General features: G+C 53.3%; 1 protein-coding gene across 1 annotated transcript; it reads left to right on the top strand.

The window, feature by feature from the left end:
• Window positions 1-3,955: 3,955 nt before the first annotated feature.
• On the top strand, window positions 3,956-20,455 carry FIS1 (fission, mitochondrial 1). The gene is made up of 5 exons (XM_068117132.2): window positions 3,956-4,325; window positions 12,412-12,544; window positions 12,762-12,838; window positions 17,011-17,116; window positions 19,807-20,455. Exons 1-5 carry the CDS (start codon window positions 4,281-4,283, stop codon window positions 19,899-19,901), a joined length of 456 nt encoding a protein of 151 aa, XP_067973233.1. The 5' UTR covers window positions 3,956-4,280; the 3' UTR covers window positions 19,902-20,455.
• The last annotated feature ends 1,296 nt before the right edge of the window (window positions 20,456-21,751 follow it).

The raw sequence follows: 21,751 nt of genomic DNA, 5'->3' as shown, positions 1-21,751 counted from the left end.
GCAGGCCGGGAAACGGCCGGGCCGGCGTTCATTACCAGCCATGAGCGCCGGCCACACGGGCAACTTACTGTTCATCACGGATAAAGCGTCCGGACGGCGCTTCCTGTGCGACACCGGCGCCCAACTGAGCGTCATACCCGCCTCTGACCAGGACAGGCAATCCGCGGTTTGCGGCCCCTCCTTGGTTGCGGCCAACGGATCGACTATCCGCACCTTCGGCCCGCGCAACGTCACCCTCTGCTTCGGCGGCCAACGCTTTGCTTGGACGTTTGTAACCGCCAACGTGCCCATGGCTCTGCTAGGCGCCGACTTCCTCTGCGCACACGGACTGCTGGTGGACGTCCAACGGCGTCGTTTAATCAACGCTGAAACCTTCAGCTCCCTGGTATGCACATTGAGCAGCTCCGCGCCGACCGAGCTGGCATGCACCGTCCCGGCGGCGAACGAGTTTGCTCGCCTGCTCACGGAGTTCCCGGCCCTCACGCGGCCGACGTTTTCGGCCGTCGCAGTACGGCATGGGATCGAGCACCACATACCAACCACGGGCCCGCCGGTCTACGCCAGGGCCCGCCGCCTCGACCCAGCCAAGCTCGCCGTAGCGAAGGCCGAATTCGACGCGTTGGAGCACCTCGGCATCGTGCGGCGCTCCGATAGCACGTGGGCCTCGCCACTGCACATCGTGCCAAAGCCGGGGGGTGGATGGCGCCCGTGTGGCGACTACCGCCGTCTCAATGACGCTACCACCCCCGACAGGTACCCGATCCCGCATATCCAAGACTTCTCCGCCCGTCTGGCGGGACGGGTCATTTTTTCGAAAATTGATCTCATACGGGGATATCACCAGGTACCTGTCAGGGCGGCCGACGTCCCTAAAACGGCAGTCATCATGCCGTTCGGCTTATTCGAATTCTTGCGGATGCCGTTTGGTCTCAAGAACGCGGCTCAGGCGTTCCAGCGCTTGATGGACGGCGTGCTGCGTGACCTGCCGTTCCTTTTCGTTTACCTGGACGACATCCTCGTCGCCAGCACGTCCCGGGCCGAGCACCTCCTCCACCTCTGAACAGTGTTCGGGCGCCTCAGCGAGCACGGCCTCATCGTCAACCCGGCCAAATGCCACTTCGGCACGACGGCCGTTGATTTTTTGGGCCACCACATCACCAAGAACGGGGCCGTGCCGCTGCCAACCAAGGTCGAGGCCATCACCACGTTCCCGCGTCCCCGCACCATAAAGGCCCTGCAGGAATTCCTGGGAATGGTGAATTTTTATCACCGCTTCGTGCCCCGCGCTGCTCAACTCATGCGGCCCCTCTACGAAGCCCTCCGGGGCAAGCCGGCCAAGCACGACATCGCCTGGTCCGCAGCAATGGATGCGGCCTTCCAACGCTCAAAGCGGGCCCTCGCCGACGCAACACTGCTCGCTCACCCGGTGCTCAACGCTCCCATCGCCCTCACCACGGATGCCTCCGACTACGCGGTGGGCGCCGTACATGAGCAATGGGTGAACGGGGTTTGGCAGCCACTCGCTTTTTTCAGCCGGCAGCTCCGGCCGAACGAGCTCAAATACAGCACGTTTGACCGGGAGCTCCTCGGTCTACACCTGGCCGTCCGCCATTTCCGCCACCTCCTGGAGGGCCGACCTTTCACGGCGTTCGTCGACCACAATCCGTTGGTTTACGCCATGGCCAAGGTCACGGAGCCATGGTCGGCCCGCCAACAGCGCCACCTCTCCGCCGTGTCGGAGTTTACCACGGACATCCGGCACGTCGCCGGCAAAAACAACGCCGTGGCCGACTGTCTTTCCCGGGCCAGCGCGAACGCGGTCCACCTGGGCGTGGATTTTGCGCTTATGGCGGCGGACCAAACCACCGACACCACAGTGCAAGCCCTCCGGGCGGCAGACACGGGCCTCCGCCTGGCCGACATCCCCTGCGCGGACACTGTCCTGCTCTGCGACGTCTCCCAAGGCCAGCCTCGCCCCATCGTGCCCGTCACCTGGCAACGCCGCATCTTCGCCTCCCTCCACGGCCTTTCCCACCCGGGCCGGAAAGCTTCCCAGAAGCTGGTGTCGGCGCGTTTCGTCTGGCACGGCCTTCGTCGGGACGTCCGCGATTGGACCAGCACCTGCACGGCCTGCCAACGGGCCAAGGTCCACCGACACACCCAGGCCCCGCTGGCACCTTTCACCGTGCCCGAACGACGTTTCGACCACGTCAATGTGGATCTGGTGGGCCCCCTCCCCCCGTCACGGGGGTTCACACACCTGCTCACCATGGTGGACAGGACCACCAGGTGGCCGGAGGCCGTTCCCCTCGTCTCCACCACCACCGCCGACGTGGCGCAGGCTTTCATCGCCACCTGGGTCGCCCGCTTCGGCGCACCGGCGGACATCTCGTCAGACCGCGGACCACAGTTCACCTCCGAGCTGTGGGGCGCGGTCGCCCGCAACCTGGGGGTCAAGCTCCACCGTACTACGGCCTACCACCCCCAAGCAAACGGGTTGTGCGAGCGATTCCACCGCTCCATGAAGGCCGCGCTCATGGCCGGCCTTCAAGACGGCGGTTGGGCCGACCGGCTGCCGTGGGTCCTTTTGGGCCTTCGCACGGCCCCCAAGGAGGACCTCCAGGCATCCACCGCCGAGCTTGTCTATGGCCAGGTGCTACGCGTCCCGGGCGAATTCGTGCCCGACGCTACCAGTCCCTGGTCCGCAGCTCACCAGCGCTCGGACCTCCAGGAGGCCGCCCGACGGTTTGCCCCCGTGCCAACATCCCACCACGGTGACCCCCAGTCCTACGTCCCCCCAGCACTCCGCACAGCGGAGTATGTTTTTGTGCGTCACGACGCACATCGGTGGCCACTCCAGCCGCCGTACGACGGGCCCTTCCGGGTGCTGCGACGGGACGACAAGTCGTTCGTCATCGACATCGGCGGCAGGTCGGACCGGATTGCAGTGGACTGCCTCAAGCCGGCGCACGTGGACGTCGACCACCCACCACGGGTGGCCCTTCCGCCGCGGCGAGGCCGCCCCCCGTCCACGGTGCCCCCCACTCGACCGCCCACCACCTCACCGGACCCCCTCCCACGACTCGCCAGGGGTCGCTTCGGCCGGGTCATCAGGACCCCCCTCAAATTGACCCTGCCGGTGCAAGTCGATTCTGGGGGGACGTGTGTAGCGGCTGCCGCTGGGTTTTCACAATCGCCTTGCACCTATCAAGGACGCGGAGCGATCACCATGCCGGGCTCGTCCAGGACGCCCGGGCAGGCCCGCGCTCAACTTGCCAGGCCTCGGTCGGGACGCCCGGGCATGCCCGGGCATGCCCGGGCAGGCTCGCCCTCAACTTGCCAGGCCGCAGCCAGGACGCTGGGCCAAGCCCCCTGGCGCCGGGCCTGGGCAAACCCCCTGGGATAATAGATATATATTGCTGCCCGATAAACGGGTTTTCAGAGTGCCTGAGTGTTTGATTTGATTAAAGCAACTCGGATGAATTCCAGCTTTTTGTCGCGTCCATTCTTCCGATCGACGTGGGAGCCCCAGCTCCTTCAATACGATATTTAATTATTTGGCATGGGGGCGGTGTACTTTGAATGTATCTTCACTTGTTATATATTTTGTTTGTCTGGTTGATTTGTTTGTGAAATAAATGTTAGCTCTTTCACGAGCCTCGATTCAGTATATACCAAAAAAATAAAAATAAAAAATTGCAATAATATATTAATTTTTTTCATTATCTTGATTTGCTTTTTATTTTATATCGTAACCATTCACAATTCAGCTTCTGGCTGCGATGATTTGATAATAAACTTGCCAAATCCATATCTCTCCAGCTGTATTCTGAGATCGAACGTCATCTGCAGAAAGCAGGGAAACACAACAACAGCCGAGTTCAGAGACACAGGACACTTGGGGTGTATGTTGATCTTGTTTTTAGCTCAACTGTGACTAATCACGCTCTTTCTACTTCTTTCAAATTTCGGTTAACAATGTAAGGTAATAAATGTTAATAAAGTGTCATATGGATAAATAACAAAGGCGATGCAAGGAAGAAGAATAACCTCTCTGCGATGAGTCCGGAAAATTGATTTGTTGCAGGAAGTCCCCGGAAGAGATATACATTTAATACTATACTGCAGATGAAAGAAGGGGGCTTTGCGAAGTAATTGGAATAAGAAAAGGTCAATGTTTCGATTCAGTGATTTGGCCGATTGAGGATAGATCTTAGCGATTAAGTTAAAACGGCAGAGAAGCAGAGAAGTTACGACCTACAGCTTTCACACAACTGACAATGGAAGCGATTGTGAAGGACGTCATCTGCGCAGAGGATTTGCTGGTGAGACGAGAGAAATCGAAACGAATGATGAAGTCCGATCTCTCTGAACTCGATTCGCTGGGTTTTGCTGACAATATGGGTAACGTGCTTGAGAAGCACGACTCAAATAATCTGAAGTCGCCTCCCATCCTCACAATACTTTAGACACTTCGCTCTGCTTCCATTCCCACCGCCCTCTGCTTCCATTCCCACCGCCCTCTGCTTCCATTCCCACCGCACTCCGCTTCCATTGCCATCGCACTCCGCTTCCATTCGCACCGCACTCCACTTCCATTCCCACCGCGCTCTGCTTCCATTCCCACCGCACCCTGCTTCCATTCCCACCGTGCCCTGCTTCCATTCCCACCGTGCCCTGCTTCCATTCCCACCGTGCCCTGCTTCAATTCCCACCGCACCCTGCTTCAATTCCCACTGCACTCTGCTTCCAATCCCACCACGCTCTGCTTCCATTCCCACCGCACTCCGCTTCCATTGCCATCGCACACCGCTTCCATTCGCACCGCACTCCGCTTCCATTCCCACCGCGCTCTGCTTCCATTCCCACCGCACTCCGCTTGCATTCCCACCGTGCCCTGCTTCCATTCCCACCGCACTCCGCTTCCATTCCCACCGCGCCCTGCTTCCATTCCCACCGCACTCCGCTTCCATTCCCACCGCACCCTGCTTCCATTCCCACCGTGCCCTGCTTCCATTCCCACCGCACTCCGCTTCCATTCCCACCGCACTCCGCTTCCATTCCCACCGCACCATGCCTCCATTCCCACCGCACTACGTTTCCATTCCCACCGTGCCCTGCTTCCATTCCCACCGCACTCCACTTCCATTCCCACTGCGCTCTGCTTCCATTCCAACTGCGCTCTGCTTCCATTCCCACCGCAATCCGCTTCCAATCCCCCACCGTGCTCCACTTTCAATCCCCCACCATGCTCCACTTTCAATCCCCCACCGTGCTCCGCTTTCAATTCCCCACCGTGCTCCGCTTTCAATCCCCCACCTTGCTCCGCTTTCAATCCCCTACCGCGGTCCGCTTCCAATCCCCCACCGTAATCTGCTTCCAATCATCCACCGTGCTCCGCTTCCAATCACCCACCGTGCTCCGCTTCCAATCACCCACCGTGCTCCGCTTCCAATCACCCACCGTGCTCCGCTTTCATTCCCACCGCACTCCGCTTCCATTCCCACCGTGCCCTGCTTCCATTCCCACTGCGCTCTGCTTTCATTCCCACCGCGCTCTGCATCCATTCCCACCGCGCTCTGCTTTCATTCCCACCACGCTCTGCTTCCATTCCCACCGCTCCGCTTCCATTCCCACCACGCCGTGCTTTCATTCCCACCGCGCCCTGCTTCCATTCCCACCGCACCCTGCTTCCATTCCCACCGCACTCCGCTTCCATTCCCACCGCGCCCTGTTTCCATTCCCACCGCACTACGCTTCCATTCCCACCGTGCTATGCTTTCATTCCCACCACGCTCTGTTTCCATTCCCACCGCATTCCACTTCCAATCCGCCACCGTGCTCCCCTTTCAATCAACCACCGTGCTCCGCTTTCATTCCCACCGCACGCTGCTTCCATTCCACCGTGCCCTGCTTCCATTCCCACCGCACTCCATTTCCATTCCCACCGCACTCCATTTCCATTCCCACCGCACTCCATTTCCATTCCCACCGCACGCCGCTTCCATTCCCACCACACTCCGCTTCCATTCCCACCACACTCCGCTTCCATTCCCATCGCACTCCGCTTCCATTCCCACCGCACTCCGCTTCCATTCCCACCGCACTCCGCTTCCATTCCCACCGCACTCTGCTTCCATTCCCACCGCACTCCGCTTCCATTCCCACCCCACTCTGCTTCCATTCCCACCGCTTCCATTCCCACCCCACTCTGCTTCCATTCCCACCGCACTACGCTTCCATTCCCACCGTGCCCTGATTCCATTCCTACTGCACTCCGCTTCCATTCCCACCATGCTCTGCTTCCATTCCCACACCACTCTGCTTCCATTCCCACCGCACTCCGCTTCCATTCCCACCCCACTCTGCTTCCATTCCCACCGCACTACGCTTCCATTCCCACCGCGCTCTGCTTCCATTCCCACCGCACTCCGCTTCCATTCCCACTGCGCTCTGCTTCCATTCCCACCACACTCAGCTTCCATTCCCACCATGCCCTGCTTCCATTCCCACCACACTCCGCTTCCATTCCTACCATGCCCTGCTTCCATTCCCACCGCACTATGCTTCCATTCCCACCGTGCCATGCTTCCATTCCCACCGTGCCCTGCTTCCATTCCCACTGCACTCTGCTTCCATTCCCACACCACTCTGCTTCCATTCCCACCGCACTCCGCTTCCATTCCCACCCCACTCTGCTTCCATTCCCACCGCACTACGCTTCCATTCCCACCGTGCCCTGATTCCATTCCTACCGCACTCCGCTTCCATTCCCACCATGCTCTGCTTCCATTACCACCGCACTCCGCTTCCATTCCCACCGCGCTCTGCTTCCATTCCCACCGCACTCCACTTCCATTCCCACCGCACTCTGCTTCCATTCCCACCACACTCAGCTTCCATTCCCACCATGCCCTGCTTCCATTCCCACCACACTCCGCTTCCATTCCCACCATGCCCTGCTTCCATTCCCACCGCACTACGCTTCCATTCCCACCGTGCCATGCTTCCATTCCCACCGCACTCCGCTTCCATTCCCACCGCACTCTGCTTCCATTCCCACTACGCTCTGCGTCCATTCCGACCGCGCTCTGCGTCCATTCCGACCGCGCTCTGCGTCCATTCCGACCGCGCTCTGCTTCCATTCCCACCGCGCTCTGCTTCCATTCCCACCGCACTCTGCTTCCATTCCCACCGCATCCCGCTTCCAATCCGCCACCGTGCTCCACTTTCAATCAACCACCGTGCTCCGCTTTCATTCCCACCGTGCTCCGCTTCCAATCCCCCACCGTACTCCGCTTCCAATCATCCACCGTGCTCCGCTTCCAATCACCCACCGTGCTCCGCTTTCATTCCCACCGCGCCCTGCTTCCATTCCCACCGCACTCCACTTCCATTCCCACCGCGCTCTGCTTCCATTCCCACCGCACTCTGCTTCCATTCCCACCATGCTCCACTTTCAATCCCCCACCGTGCTCCACTTTCACTCCCCCACCTTGCTCCGCTTTCAATCCCCCACCGCGGTCCGCTTCCAATCCCCCACCGTACTCCGCTTCCAATCATCCACCGTGCCCCGCTTCCAATCACCCACCGTGCTCCGCTTTCATTCCCACCGCACTCCGCTTCCATTCCCACCGTGCCCTGCTTCCATTCCCACCACGCTCTGCGTCCATTCCGACCGCGCTCTGCGTCCATTCCGACCGCGCTCTGCTTCCATTCCCACCGCGCTCTGCTTCCATTCCCACCGCGCTCTGCTTCCATTCCCACCGCATCCCGCTTCCAATCCGCCACCGTGCTCCACTTTCAATCAACCACCGTGCTCCGCTTTCATTCCCACCGTGCTCCGCTTCCAATCCCCCACCGTACTCCGCTTCCAATCATCCACCGTGCTCCGCTTCCAATCACCCACCGTGCTCCGCTTTCATTCCCACTGCACTCCGCTTCCATTCCCACCACGCCCTGCTTCCATTCCCACTGCGCTCTGCTTCCATTCCCACCGCGCTCTGCTTCCATTCCCACCACGCTCTGCTTCCATTCCCACCGCATCCCGCTTCCAATCCGCCACCGTGCTCCACTTTCAATCAACCGCTGTGCTCCGCTTTCATTCCCACCGCACTCTGCTTCCATTCCACCGCGCCCTGCTTCCATTCCCACCGCGCCCTGCTTCCATTCCCACCGCACTCTGCTTCCATTCCCACCGCGCTCTGCTTCCATTCCCCACTGCATTTCGCTTCCAATCCCCCACCGTGCTCCACTTTCAATCCCCCACCACCTTCCGCTTCCAATCACCCACCGTGCTCCGCTTTCATTCCCACCGCACTCCGCTTCCATTCCCACCGCACTCCGCTTCCATTCCCACCGCACTCCGCTTCCATTCCCACCGCACTCTGCTTCCATTCCCACCGCACTCTGCTTCCATTCCCCACTGCATTTCGCTTCCAATCCCCCACCGTGCTCCACTTTCAATCCCCCACCACCTTCCGCTTCCAATCACCCACCGTGCTCCGCTTTCATTCCCACCGCACTCCGCTTCCATTCCCACCGCACTCCGCTTCCATGCCTACTGCGCCCTGCTTCCATTCCCACCACGCCCTGCTTCCATTCCCACCACACTCAGCTTCCATTCCCACCATGCCCTGCTTCCATTCCCACCACACTCCGCTTCCATTCCCACCATGCCCTGCTTCCATTCCCACCGCACTACGCTTCCATTCCCACCGTGCCATGCTTCCATTCCCACCGTGCCCTGCTTCCATTCCCACTGCACTCTGCTTCCATTCCCACCACACTCTGCTTCCATTCCCACCGCACTCTGCTTCCATTCCCACCACACTCCGCTTCCATTCGCACCGCACTCCGCTTCCATTCGCACCGCACTCCGCTTCCATTCCCACCGCACTCCGCTTCCATTCCCACCGCGCTCTGCTTCCATTCCCACCGTGCCCTGCTTCCATTCCCACCGCACGCCACTTCCATTCCCACCGCACCCTGCTTCCATTCCCACCGCACTACGCTTCCATTCCCACCGCACTCCACTTCCATTCCCACCGCGCTCTGCTTCCATTCCCACCGAAATCCGCTTCCAATCCCCCACCGCGGGCCGCTTCCAATCCCCCACCGTACTCCGCTTCCAATCATCCACCGTGCCCCGCTTCCAATCACCCACCGTGCTCCGCTTCCATTCCCACCGCGCCCTGCTTCCATTCCCACTACGCTCTGCGTCCATTCCGACCGTGCTCTGCTTCCATTCCCACCACGCTCTGCTTCCATTCCCACCGCGCTATGCTTCCATTCCCACCGCATCCCGCTTCCAATCCGCCACCGTGCTCCACTTTCAATCAACCACCGTGCGCCGCTTTCATTCCCACCGCGGTCCGCTTCCAATCGCCCACCGTACTCCGCTTCCAATCATCCACCGTGCTCCGCTTCCAATCACCCACCGTGCTCCGCTTTCATTCCCACCGCACTCCGCTTCCATTCCCACCACGCCCTGCTTCCATTCCCACTGCGCTCTGCTTCCATTCCCACCGCGCTCTGCTTCCATTCCCACCGCGCTCTGCTTCCATTCCCACCGCATCCCGCTTCCAATCCGCCACCGTGCTCCACTTTCAATCAACCACTGTGCTCCGCTTTCATTCCCACCGCACTCTGCTTCCATTCCACCGCGCCCTGCTTCCATTCCCACCGCACTCCATTTCCATTCCCACCGCGCCCTGCTTCCATTCCCACCGCACTCCGCTTCCATTCCCACCGTGCCCTGCTTCCATTCCCACCGCACTCTGCTTCCATTCCCACCGCACTATGCTTCCATTCCCACCACACTCTGCTTCCATTCCCACCGCGCTCTGCTTCCATTCCCACTGCATTTCGCTTCCAATCCCCCACCACGGTCCGCTTCCAATCCCCCACCGTACTCCACTTCCAATCAACCACCGTGCTCCGCTTTCATTCCCACCGCACTCTGCTTCTATTCCACCGCGCCCTGCATCCATTCCCACCGCACTCCATTTCCATTCCCACCGTGCCCTGCTTCCATTCCCACCACGCTCTGCTTCCATTCCCACCGCACTCCGCTTCCATGCCTACCGCGCCCTGCTTCCATTCCCACCGCACTCTGCTTCCATTCCCACCGCACTCTGCTTCCATTCCCACCGCACTCTGCTTCCATTCCCACCGCACTCTGCTTCCATTCCCACCGCACTCTGCTTCCATTCCCACCGCGCTCTGCTTCCATTCCCACCGCGCTCTGCTTCCATTCCCACCGCACTCTGCTTCCATTCCCACCACGCTCTGCTTCCATTCCCCACTGCATTTCGCTTCCAATCCCCCACCGTGCTCCACTTTCAATCCCCCACCACTGTCCGCTTCCAATCACCCACCGTGCTCCGCTTTCATTCCCACCGCACTCCGCTTCCATTCCCACCGCACTCCGCTTCCATTCCCACCGCACTCCGCTTCCATTCCCACCGCACTCCGCTTCCATTCCCACCGCGCTCTGCTTCCATTCCCACTGCATTTCGCTTCCAATCCCCCACCACGGTCCGCTTCCAATCCCCCACCGTACTCCACTTCCAATCAACCACCGTGCTCCGCTTTCATTCCCACCGCACTCCGCTTCCATTCCACCGCGCCATGCATCCATTCCCACCGCACTCCATTTCCATTCCCACTGTGCCCTGCTTCCATTCCCACCACACTCCGCTTCCATTCGCACCGCACTCCGCTTCCATTCCCACCGCGCCCTGCTTCCATTCCCACCGCACTCTGCTTCCATTCCCACCGCACTCTGCTTCCATTCCCACCGCACTCTGCTTCCATTCCCACCGCACTCTGCTTCCATTCCCACCGCACTCTGCTTCCATTCCCACCGCACTCTGCTTCCATTCCCACCACACTCTGCTTCCATTCCCACCGCACTACGCTTCCATTCCCACCGTGCCCTGATTCCATTCCCACCGTGCCCTGATTCCATTCCTACTGCACTCCGCTTCCATTCCCACCATGCTCTGCTTCCATTCCCACCGCGCTCTGCTTCCATTCCCACTGCGCTCTGCTTCCATTCCCACCGCACTCCGCTTCCATTCCCACCGCGCTCTGCTTCCATTCCCACCGCGCTCTGCTTCCATTCCCACCACACTCAGCTTCCATTCCCACCATGCCCTGCTTCCATTCCCATCACACTCCGCTTCCATTCCCACCATGCCCTGCTTCCATTCCCACCGCACAATGCTTCCATTCCCACCGTGCCATGCTTCCATTCCCACCGTGCCCTGCTTCCATTCCCACTGCACTCTGCTTCCATTCCCACACCACTCTGCTTCCATTCCCACCGCACTCCGCTTCCATTCCCACCCCACTCTGCTTCCATTCCCACTGCACTACGCTTCCATTCCTACCGCACTCCGCTTCCATTCCCACCATGCTCTGCTTCCATTACCACCGCACTCCGCTTCCATTCCCACCGTGCCCTGCTTCCATTCCCACTGCACTCTGCTTCCATTCCCACACCACTCTGCTTCCATTCCCACCGCACTCTGCTTCCATTCCCACCGCACTCTGCTTCCATTCCCACCGCACTCTGCTTCCATTCTCACCGCACTCTGCTTCCATTCCCACCGCACTCTGCTTCCATTCCCACCGCACTCTGCTTCCATTCCCACCGCACTCTGCTTCCATTCCCACCGCACTCTGCTTCCATTCCCACCGCACTCTGCTTCCATTCCCACCGCACTCTGCTTCCATTCCCACCGCACTCTGCTTCCATTCCCACCGTGCGCTACTTCCATTCCCACCACATGCCGCTTCCAATCCCCCACCGTGCTCCGCTTTCAATCCCCCACCGCCCGCCGCTTTCAATCCCCCACCGTGCTCCACTTTTAATCCCCCACCACGGTCCGCTTCCAAACCCCCACCGCACTCTACTTCCGTCCCAACCGCACTCTGCTTCCATCCCAACCGCACTCTGCTTCCATCCCAACCACGCTTTGCTTCCATTCCCACCGTGCTCTGCTTCCATTCCCACCGCAATCCGCTTGCATTCCCACCGTGCTCTGCTTCCATTCCCACCGCATCCCGCTTCCAATTCCCCACCGTGCACCGCTTACAATCCCCCACTTCGGTCCACTTCCAATCCCCCACCGCGCTCCGCTTTCAATCCCCCCCCCCCCCCCCAGCCACTTCCATTCCCCCCCCCCCCCCAGCCACTTCCATTCCCCAACCCCCCCCCAGCCGCTTCCATTCCCCCCACACTCCGCTTCCAGTCCCTCCGTGCTACTGCACTTGTTGTGCAATTTGTGTGGTGTGGTCAGTGGCATTTCAAGCCTCGAGTATCAATCACCTCAAAGGTATCTTGATCTTACCCACACGCAGAATCACATCTCAATTTTTCCTCTCTGCCTCCAATTTGTGCAGAAGTTTGAAAAAAAGTACAAGGAAGAAAAAGCATCTGGATCACTTTCGAAAAATACGAAGTTTGAGTACGCCTGGTGTCTCATCCGCAGCAAGTACCCGGACGATATTGGACACGGCGTATACATATTGGAAGGTTTCAATCTGGAGTCTCATCGTTGGCATTTCATCGATTTTTATAATATTGTGTAAATCATCGTCATTTGGAATGCATGTTGTTCTGCCCGCAGTAACTGTGGGGCGATGTATAAGTTAACCGTGGCATGGTGTGTTGTTTGCAAGTATCGGTTGTTGTCAGTTTCATGAACTGCTATCATTCTGATCAATTTCATTTGTTGTACGATTAACGGCAGCACTTTTTCACGATGGTCCTGCAGAAGAGCAGAGGGATTACGTGTTTTACCTTGCTGTGGGGAACTACAGGCTACAGGTATGTGCCTCCATTTGCAATGCATAATGAACATACATCACACAAACCATGGTGAGTTCAACAAAAAAGGTGCAAAAACAGATCCTAGCAACTACAGACCAATCAGCCTTCTCCCAATTATCAGCAAAGTCATGGAATCCATCATTGCTTCAGATATGAAATCTTTCCTCTTCTCCAAGAAGCTTGATCTCTGATCATCAATTTGGTTTCAAACCTGGTCACTCTACTCTGGACATGCTGCTTCTGCTTTCTCAACAATGGATGGAGGTCCTCAATGCCAAACAGGAAATTAGAGCTGTCTCCCTTGACATATCACGTGCCTTCGATACGGTCTGGCACCCCGCTCTGCTCACCAAACTCTCCTCCTTTGGTATCCATGGAAATCTCCACGCATGGCTGGTGGACTTCCTCTCTAGTCGTAGTCAACGTGTGGCTCTGAATGGGTTTCTCTCATCTCCTCTTCCTGTTCAGGCTGGAGTTCCCCAAGGCAGTGTTCTGGGCCCTGTGCTTTTTCTGGTCTTCATCAATTATCTCTCTGACTCTCTTGAAAATCCTCTCTATCTCTTTGCTGATGACTATACTCTCTGTCGCTCCATTCCTCATCCCTCAGATCGGCAGTCTGCAGCCTCCTCACTCTCTGCAGACCTGGACAAAATCACAGACTGGGCAAACAAGTGGAACATGTCTTTCAATCCTGACAAATCTCACACTCTTACGATGTCTCTCCGAAAAGACCGACTGGACAACCCTCCCATCCACTTTCTGAATAATCCTCTCCAAGAAGTTCTGTCACTCAAGCTTTTGGGTCTCACTATCTGCCATGATCTTTCCTGGGAAAACCACATTTCAAATCTGGCCTCCAAAGCCAGTCGCTGATTGGGCATCCTCCGTCGTGCGAAGTCCTTCCTTGGCACACCTGAGCTCCTCACCACATACAAGGCTTTCATCCGCAGCTCAATGGAATACTGCTCTCCCCTCTGGGCTGGTGCTCCTGCCTCACACCTAGCTCGTCTTCACGCTGTTGAAACCAAAGCGTTCAGAATCATTGGAATCTCCCGCGATGAAGCTACCTCCGAGGGCCTTTCACTTACTCACCGCAGGCAGGTTGGTGGTCTTTCCGTCTTCTACCGACTCCTCTCTGGCCTTGCCCCCCCAGCTCTCTCTGGGCTCTGTCCCCCAAATATTCCTACAGGTCACACAAGATCTGCCTGCAACCCTCTTATGGTTAAACTGCCAAAATCAAGACTCTCTGCTCACCTTCACTCCTTCATTCCTCTTTTCTCCCGCCTCTGGAACAAACTCCCTCATTCTCTTCAATCCCACTCCTCCCTCCAGGTCTTTAAAACAGCTGTTCACCACCATCTCTTATCTTCCCCCATCCAAAACCTTGAGCTTTTCTACCCCCACTAATTTCACCCCAAATCCACTTTTTTGAAATACCAACTTCTCTCCTGGAAATCCTTGGTGTCCTTGTGTTTTATACTTCTCCCACCCCCCCCCCCACCCCCCTTCCCACGCCTGCTCCCCCCAAGCCCTCTCCCTCCCACACATCTCCCTGCTCTCAAATGTTGTGTTTGAAATGTTGTGTGTTTGTTGTGCCCCCTTCTCTCCCCATCTTGTCTTCCGCTCCCTCTTTTTATATATTTTGTTTGTCTGGTTGATTTGTTTGTGAAATAAATGTTAGCTCTTTCACGAGCCTCGATTCAGTATGAAAAAAAACCCCTAAAAAAACAAATAGAGCTTCTCTAACAACAATGCAATGTATAAACCTGAGAATTATTGCATTTTTCATTTTGCAAACTTGTATGCGGGGAAAATAAAGAACACACCAATCAGCAGTGAATGCAATATCAGTGAATTTCACAGTGGCAATTGTTTGAATAGGCAGCCATGCATTGTCCATGAAAGACTCGTGTGATGGCACATGTGACATTGTTTCATAGCCAGTATGCAACTTTTGAGATGACGTGATCCGCTCCAGAATGCTCGGCGCGCATGTGCAGAAACCCCTAGCAGCAGCAGCGGTCATCGTGCATGCCTGATAACGATTGTTACCCAAAATGGCTCACAAAACTTCTAAAATAAGTCAAAAATACCTGGGAGAAAGGGGTCTACCTCTGCACAACAGAATATTTGGAGGATTTTTTTATCGACTTGCCCAAAAAGTTAATATCTTGCAGCCCATTCTGCAAAAAAATACTTTTGACGATGTGGGCCCGTGCAAGGCCTGTGGACGGCGAGTTCTATCCGACCTCCCTATCGCCTCTGTCAGTGAGTGGAATTGAACCTCGTGGGATTATCTTGTGTGAAATGTCAAATTCGGTCACTTATTTAATGGAGTCTGCGATCGCAAAGACGATGCCGTCATTACCAACACACAGACAGACTTCCCAGAGGGAGACGCCATATCTGGTTTGTGTGCTTCTTAACGCCGATGGGCAGGTCATATCTGGGGCTTGGTGATGCACAGGGTAACTTTAAAATGATTACATTTACTATTAATCCTAATAATGATTAATTTATTGTCATATACATGCGATGTGCATAAAATGAGAAGTACTTTGACAAAACGTACTAAAATAATGGAGAAGTTCAAAAATGTCGTGTTCTGGGTGTAACTCGGATGATAGCTTTCGCTCTTTTCGCTACTCGGCTGGAGTACAGGCTCTCGATTGAAGGCAGATCACACCCAATAATTATTCAAGCAGTTTTTACTATGCTGTTGTCGGGATTGGTCGTCCCGGGACGAGCTGCCATACCAGACAGTGAAAGACAGAGTCAACACAGGACGGCCGACAACGAAACTTCAACCTTCTAAGAAAGAACATTTGTTGCTGAGCCTTCTTCAGGCAGTGATTGGTGTTCATCAACCATTTAAGATCATTGGAAATACGTATGCCTAAAATTTAAAAGAAGTGACAATTTCAACTTTATCCATAATCATGTTTGGGAAGAGGGACTCTATAGTTGCCATGGGTGGGGATTGGAGTTGTTTGAGCTGAGAGTGCCATTTTATATATACTAGTGGGCCCGTTGGTCTTTTGTACCAAATGCCAGAAACGTTTCCATTTTTGCCATGGCTCTGTCCAGGGAAAAGAGAAAGGCATGCACACCTTTGTTATCGCTTGGCTGAGATAGTCATGGTCTTCATTTACTTGTAAATGTCCACTTGTCCTTTTTTCAAAGTAAGCAGGTGACGTGGTCATAAGAAAGGCTTGCTTCTTCTTTTTCTTGCAATAAAAGTTCTTTCTTCTGCATTGAACATCGTTTATTTTACAATGTTGGTATTTTCTTTATTGATGGCACTAGTTTTTTTTATTTTAGTTAAGTAGCAGTATGTCCTGAATCCATTTTCTTTCTTTAAAGATATGCTTGATAATCGGAATCACCCACCATTAAGCTGAGTCTATGGGCCGATCACTTTCTCATCACAGAGGTCGGTGAACTCTCTTCTACCACCTCCTTTGTGGTTTTGCACCCTCTGCTCTCTGTTAGTTTCCTCCTTCCCCCTCCACCGAGGTTCCCGCAGGGCTCACATGGTCCACCATCAACCCCCTAAATGGTGAAACTATCTGAATCCAGGATCACTGCTCACCTCCACTGATTTGTACCATTTTTATCCTGCTCATAGAACCAACTTCCACATTCTCTTCAATCTCATTCTTCCCTCCAGGTCTTCAAGACAGCTGTCCACCACCAACTTAGATCATCCCCCATCATCATTCCCCACCCTCCACCCCAAGCCCACCACCTTCCAAATTTACACTTTTCCTTCTTTAAAGTTTCTTCTTTATCAATTTTGTCCACTGCATGCACCCCACACCCCTCATTCCTTCCCACTCCCATTGTTTGTCAAAGTCTTCTTTTATTTTGTCCTTCAACTCTGCTGTTAGTGTTTCCCCCTTCTCTCTGTGCTGTTCCTTTTATCCTGTTATGGCCTGATCCAGTTCAGTGTTCTCGCTCTTCCATGAAGCTCGACTCCATGAGGATTATTTTTTCCATGAGGAGGAGTATTAAAATGTGTACACAAATATTCCATGAGGAATATTTTACTACCTATTTTGCTATGGATAATCCCTCCAATTTGAATCTATGGCTGTGCGAACCCTGAACAAAGCTTTTTGAGTCTTCGCAAACGAGCTCTGTTGGACTGTCATTATATTCTGTTACAGGAATATGAGAAGTCGCTGAACTTTGTCAAAAGCCTGTTAAAGAAGGAACCAGGCAACACTCAGGCTCTGGAGCTGGAGAGAATGATTTCCAAAAAGATGCAGAGGGGTAAGTTACCTTTTTGAGCATGTGCTGCGCCAACACGTTTCATGTGTAGCACAAGCTACTGTGTTAAAAACAAACTATTGTTTCTAAACTATGTTTGTTTGTAAAGTTTGTAAAGTAAAGTTTGTATTTAACTATAGTTTGTAAAGTTTTGTAAAGTAAAGCTATAGTTTGTAAAGTTTGTAAATTATGTTAAAGTAAAAATTGTAATGAAGCTTCAATGCAAATTTCCACTCGGGTGTTTCATCCCGGCATTGCTTCACAGAAAAACATGCTTACCTTGGATAACGGCTGCGCTGAAATGCGACTGACCCCTGTTTAGTTCTTCCATATCTCTGCTGCAGTGTTCAATGTGGACACAGAATAGACCAGGAAGGATAGAGTGGAAAGTGGGGAAACACACCCATAGCAGGGTCGAGGGACACTTGGAGGAAGAATAGGAAAGGGAAACAATGAGAGCAAAGGGAGGGGAGGGGCACACGGGATAACAAGGTAGATACAAGCTCAAATGCAGCAAGAAGGGAACTGAAAGGAGAGGAAGGGAAAACCGGGGACGAAACAGCAATGAAGAGGAGGGTGGTTGGAGAGCGGAAAAAACCTATTAACCTGGAAAAAAAATAGATGGGCTTGAGGAGTGTCAATGAGGGTAAAAAAATAGAAGTGTGAATTTATGGACGATCTGAGGAGATGTAGGCCTCGTGAAGTCGTGGAGGGAAGAATGCCATTGAACGAACTGAGGAAGTTGGTTCCCCAGGTGAGACAAAAGAGGAACTAATGAGTGGAGGTGAGCATTCTTTGGGAGTTTCACCAGCAGTGAGTTACTGACAGACTGGGTGCACCCTGAAGGAATCTGAGGGGGTGGGGGAGAGGGGGGGTTGTTAGGAACATAACGGGCAGAGGGTGCAAGGCCAGAAAGGAGGTGGTGGAAGACAGGGCACCAACCTGTCTGCTATGCAGGAGTAACAGTTCCAGAGATTCAGCTAGTCTTCTGCATGGGAGATTCTAATGATTTTGACAGCCTTGGTAATCACAACATCAAGACATGAAAGGTGTTTGAGCAGGTGCGCCACTCTAAAAGGGAGAGCAGTACTCCATTGAGCTGTGGATTAAGGGTTTGGAAGTTGTTCTAAGTTTGGATTTTCCAAAGACTGCAATTGGCTATGGATGCCAACTTGGATATATGTGGTTTGCCAAAGAAAGATCATCCCTGAAGGTGAGGCCCATAAGTTTGAAGATCTGAACTTCTTCAAGAGATTTGCTAAGGAAGTAGATGGCAGGGTTCGCCACATGGTTATTTTGGAGAGACAGACTGAGAGTGTGAGATTTGTCAGTTGAAAGACACATTCCAAATATTGAACCAGCTCCTGATTCTATTAAGGATGGCAGAGAAGGAGGCAGCTGCCTGACTATCTGAAGGTTGGAGGAGTGTTACAACATAGGGTGGAGACGTCGATGAAAATATAGAGGATTTTCCAGTGAATCGTAAAGACATTTTATGAAGATGACGAACAGGACTGGGCCCCAGACACTGCCTTGATGCATGCCAGGGAGAGGAGATGAGAGGTTACCATTGAGAGCCATACACTGACTATGACAGTTCAGGAAGTCAGCAAGCCACAAGAGTAGGTGGCCTTTGATGCTGAAGGCTGATAGTCTGAAGAGCAAGGCAGGGTGTCAAATACTTAAGATATGTCCAAAGAGGTGGTCCTGATCTCTTGTCTGATATTCAGGGACTACATCAATTTTTGTGAGAGCAGAGGCAGTATGTCTAGGATGGAGTGCCCAATTCAGAAACTGAATTGAGTGTCCGAGATCAGGCAGGTGGAGAAAAGGAAAGACTTTCCATCGACTTCATATCAGCGGTGATGATAAATTCCATGACCTTGCTGATGTTTGGAAGTAAGCTAATATGTCTGGCGTTAAGAGGATCTGTTTTTAAAACCTTGTTTCTGTAATACAGTGATGTTGGCTGACATTCTTGTAAATTGAAGGCACCCAGGCCTATTGCAGAATCAGTCTAGGTTTGCCAGAAAGATCTCCATCTACTCGGGCAAGAAAGACATTGTTCAGGATCAGTTGGGTGTGCAAGTGGGTAAGGTTTGTTCACGGAGTGAGGCCTACGTTACATGGCATTGGGTAGCAAACGCAGAATTAAGACATTCAGCCTTTTCATGTGAAGATTCGGCTGTGGCGCTATTTTAAGTGAGGGAAGGGATGGAGAGGCAGCTTACCCTAGAGATAGACTTGGCAAGATGTTACCAGGTCTTGAGGAAGAAGATAAGCTTGAGAGTTTAGCCTTGAGGTTAGCCATTTGTTTTTATCTGGCTCTCCTGGGATTGCACACACGCTTGTTCCAAGTTGCCTTCGGTCAGTCCCTGGCTCGTCGGCTTCCAGGTCAAAGGTCGAAGCAGGTCCAAGAGAGGACACTTGTGACCCGGCGACGTACCCGTAACTGATCCGTACTCATCAAAGAAAGATCATAATATGATGCTGCAACGATGAACGGATTAGATTTTGGAATCAAGAGGTCAGAGGTTATGTCAGGTAAAAATGTGATTCTTGAGAACAGCTGGAGTGATTTAAATTAAACTTGGTACAAGTGTTATCATGATGTAATAATGTGGGCGGAGGCATATCGGTCGACGAGTGACGTTCTAGTTTTTTTACTGTCCCTTTTCTTTATTTCTTTGCAGAAGGCCTTGTGGGGATGGCAATCGTGGGCGGTGTGGTGGCCAGTCTTGCAGGTCTAGCAGCAGTTGCTATTGGAATCAGCAAATCCAAATCTTGAGTCACGTCCACTCAACACGCATTCCCATCCTCTATGGCTGAAGTTTCTCTGAGAATCTCTTCACTCCTCAGGCCAAACATCCCATTCCTTCTTCTTTGCCCCATATTTCTTTGCATAACGAGTACAACTTTGCTTCTCCTTACCATAAAATCTCTCAAAATAGTTTTTTCAGCCTTTATTATTGTTTTTGCACCCCGTCACTTCAATATTGCAGTCTGTAGAGCTGTAGCGTTCTCCGATTCTCAAAATGTATACTCTGTGAAATCTACGCTACATTTGCACTTCCTACTTGTTTTGTATTCTTTGTTGTTAATTCGGTTTGTTAACTTGTGTGTGCTGTTTTATGCTATTACAAACACTGTCTCACTTATGATCCAGTAAACCTTTGAAAGCTACAATCTATGAAGGCTATGTGCAATCCGACATGGTTAAAAAGGATTATGTGTGCTGCTTTCCCATATGCGGCCTGTCATCTCTTATGGCAGTGATTTTGAAGTTGGACTCGGCAGTAACTTTTCTTTTTCAAACAATGAAGATTAAAGTTGAGGTTCAAGTGTTTGCATCATACAGCAGTTTTATAATAATCATGTTCAAATAGAATGAACTGGCTGTATAAATTGGCACTTCTACTTAATTGTGCGCTTCAGTCATCTCTTGTAACTGAACGCAAAGCTGCAACACCAAATGGACTAGAACAACAGAACAAGAATAACCGCACCATGGTCACAAAAATAATAATTATATATATTTTAAAATTCCATACCCTCTGCCCACTCAACTCCTCTTGATTAAACCTTACGAATAATTTTTATTCCACATATGATTAGACCTTTCGAGTTCCCTCATCGTGAGTCACACTCAATCCCAACAAAGCCAATGGAAATCTGACGCAACAAACCCGGGCGGTATACAATCAGCAGCAGCCTACAGGCCTGAAGTTTTAGGCCCACTGGAAAGCCAAGATGGTGGCCATATTATTTCGTCTCGGTGCCATGGTGGGTGGAGTCGAGCGACAAATGTGGGGGTGGTCATGCAGCTGTCCGACCAATGGGTGCGCAAACTGCGCATTTAAAAAATAGCAGAGTGGGCTGATGGTCATCTCTTGAGGTTGTAGTTCAGCCTTCAGATTTTGGGGAACCCCCATAGGACCCCCCTAATCCTCTAGGAGGCCCACTGATACAAAATCAAAGAACCTAAGATCGAGCAACTCTGCGGACTATCAAGTAGAAGGGTCGTATTGGGTTTCAGAGTTGTAAGAGTGAAAAACTGCAGTTTAACATGACAGTTTCAGAGTGAAAACTACAGATGACTACAGTTTTCAGAGTTTTCAGACAGTTTTTAGAGTTTTAGAGTAGAAGTGCCATATCAGGTTTCAGAGGTTTCGGGTTGGTAATTAAGGAACGAGTATGGATCCAAAGTCTCACGGGGTAACACCCCCCACCCCCAGAGCTCCCCGAAACAAAATTGAAAAATCCAAGACCAAGCAATCCTGAGCACCACCGAGTAGAAGAGCCGCATCGGGTTTCAGAGCAATCAGTTGGTAAATAAGGAACAAGTATGGATCCGAAGTTTGCGGGATACCACCCTCACCCCCCCCCCCTACCAATCCCCACCACCACCCAACCCCCCATCGGAGCCCCCAGGATCCAAATTCGAAAAAAATTAAAACCCGCATGATTGTGAGGGCTACTGTCTTGTATTCATGTCTTGTTTCAGATCAATCAGTCGAGTGATAAGGGAGGAGTAGTAAAAATAGCAAAACGGTTATGGACGGACGGACAGAGGACAGACATCGGTACATCACGGCTCATTTTACAAGTTAATCTCTGAGAATCGAGATGAGATGACAT

This window comes from Myxine glutinosa, chromosome 5 (genome assembly GCF_964187855.1).
Source record: "Myxine glutinosa chromosome 5, kmMyxGlut1.1, whole genome shotgun sequence".
Taxonomy (NCBI): domain Eukaryota; kingdom Metazoa; phylum Chordata; class Myxini; order Myxiniformes; family Myxinidae; genus Myxine; species Myxine glutinosa.
This window is presented reverse-complemented; position numbering and strand designations above follow the sequence as displayed.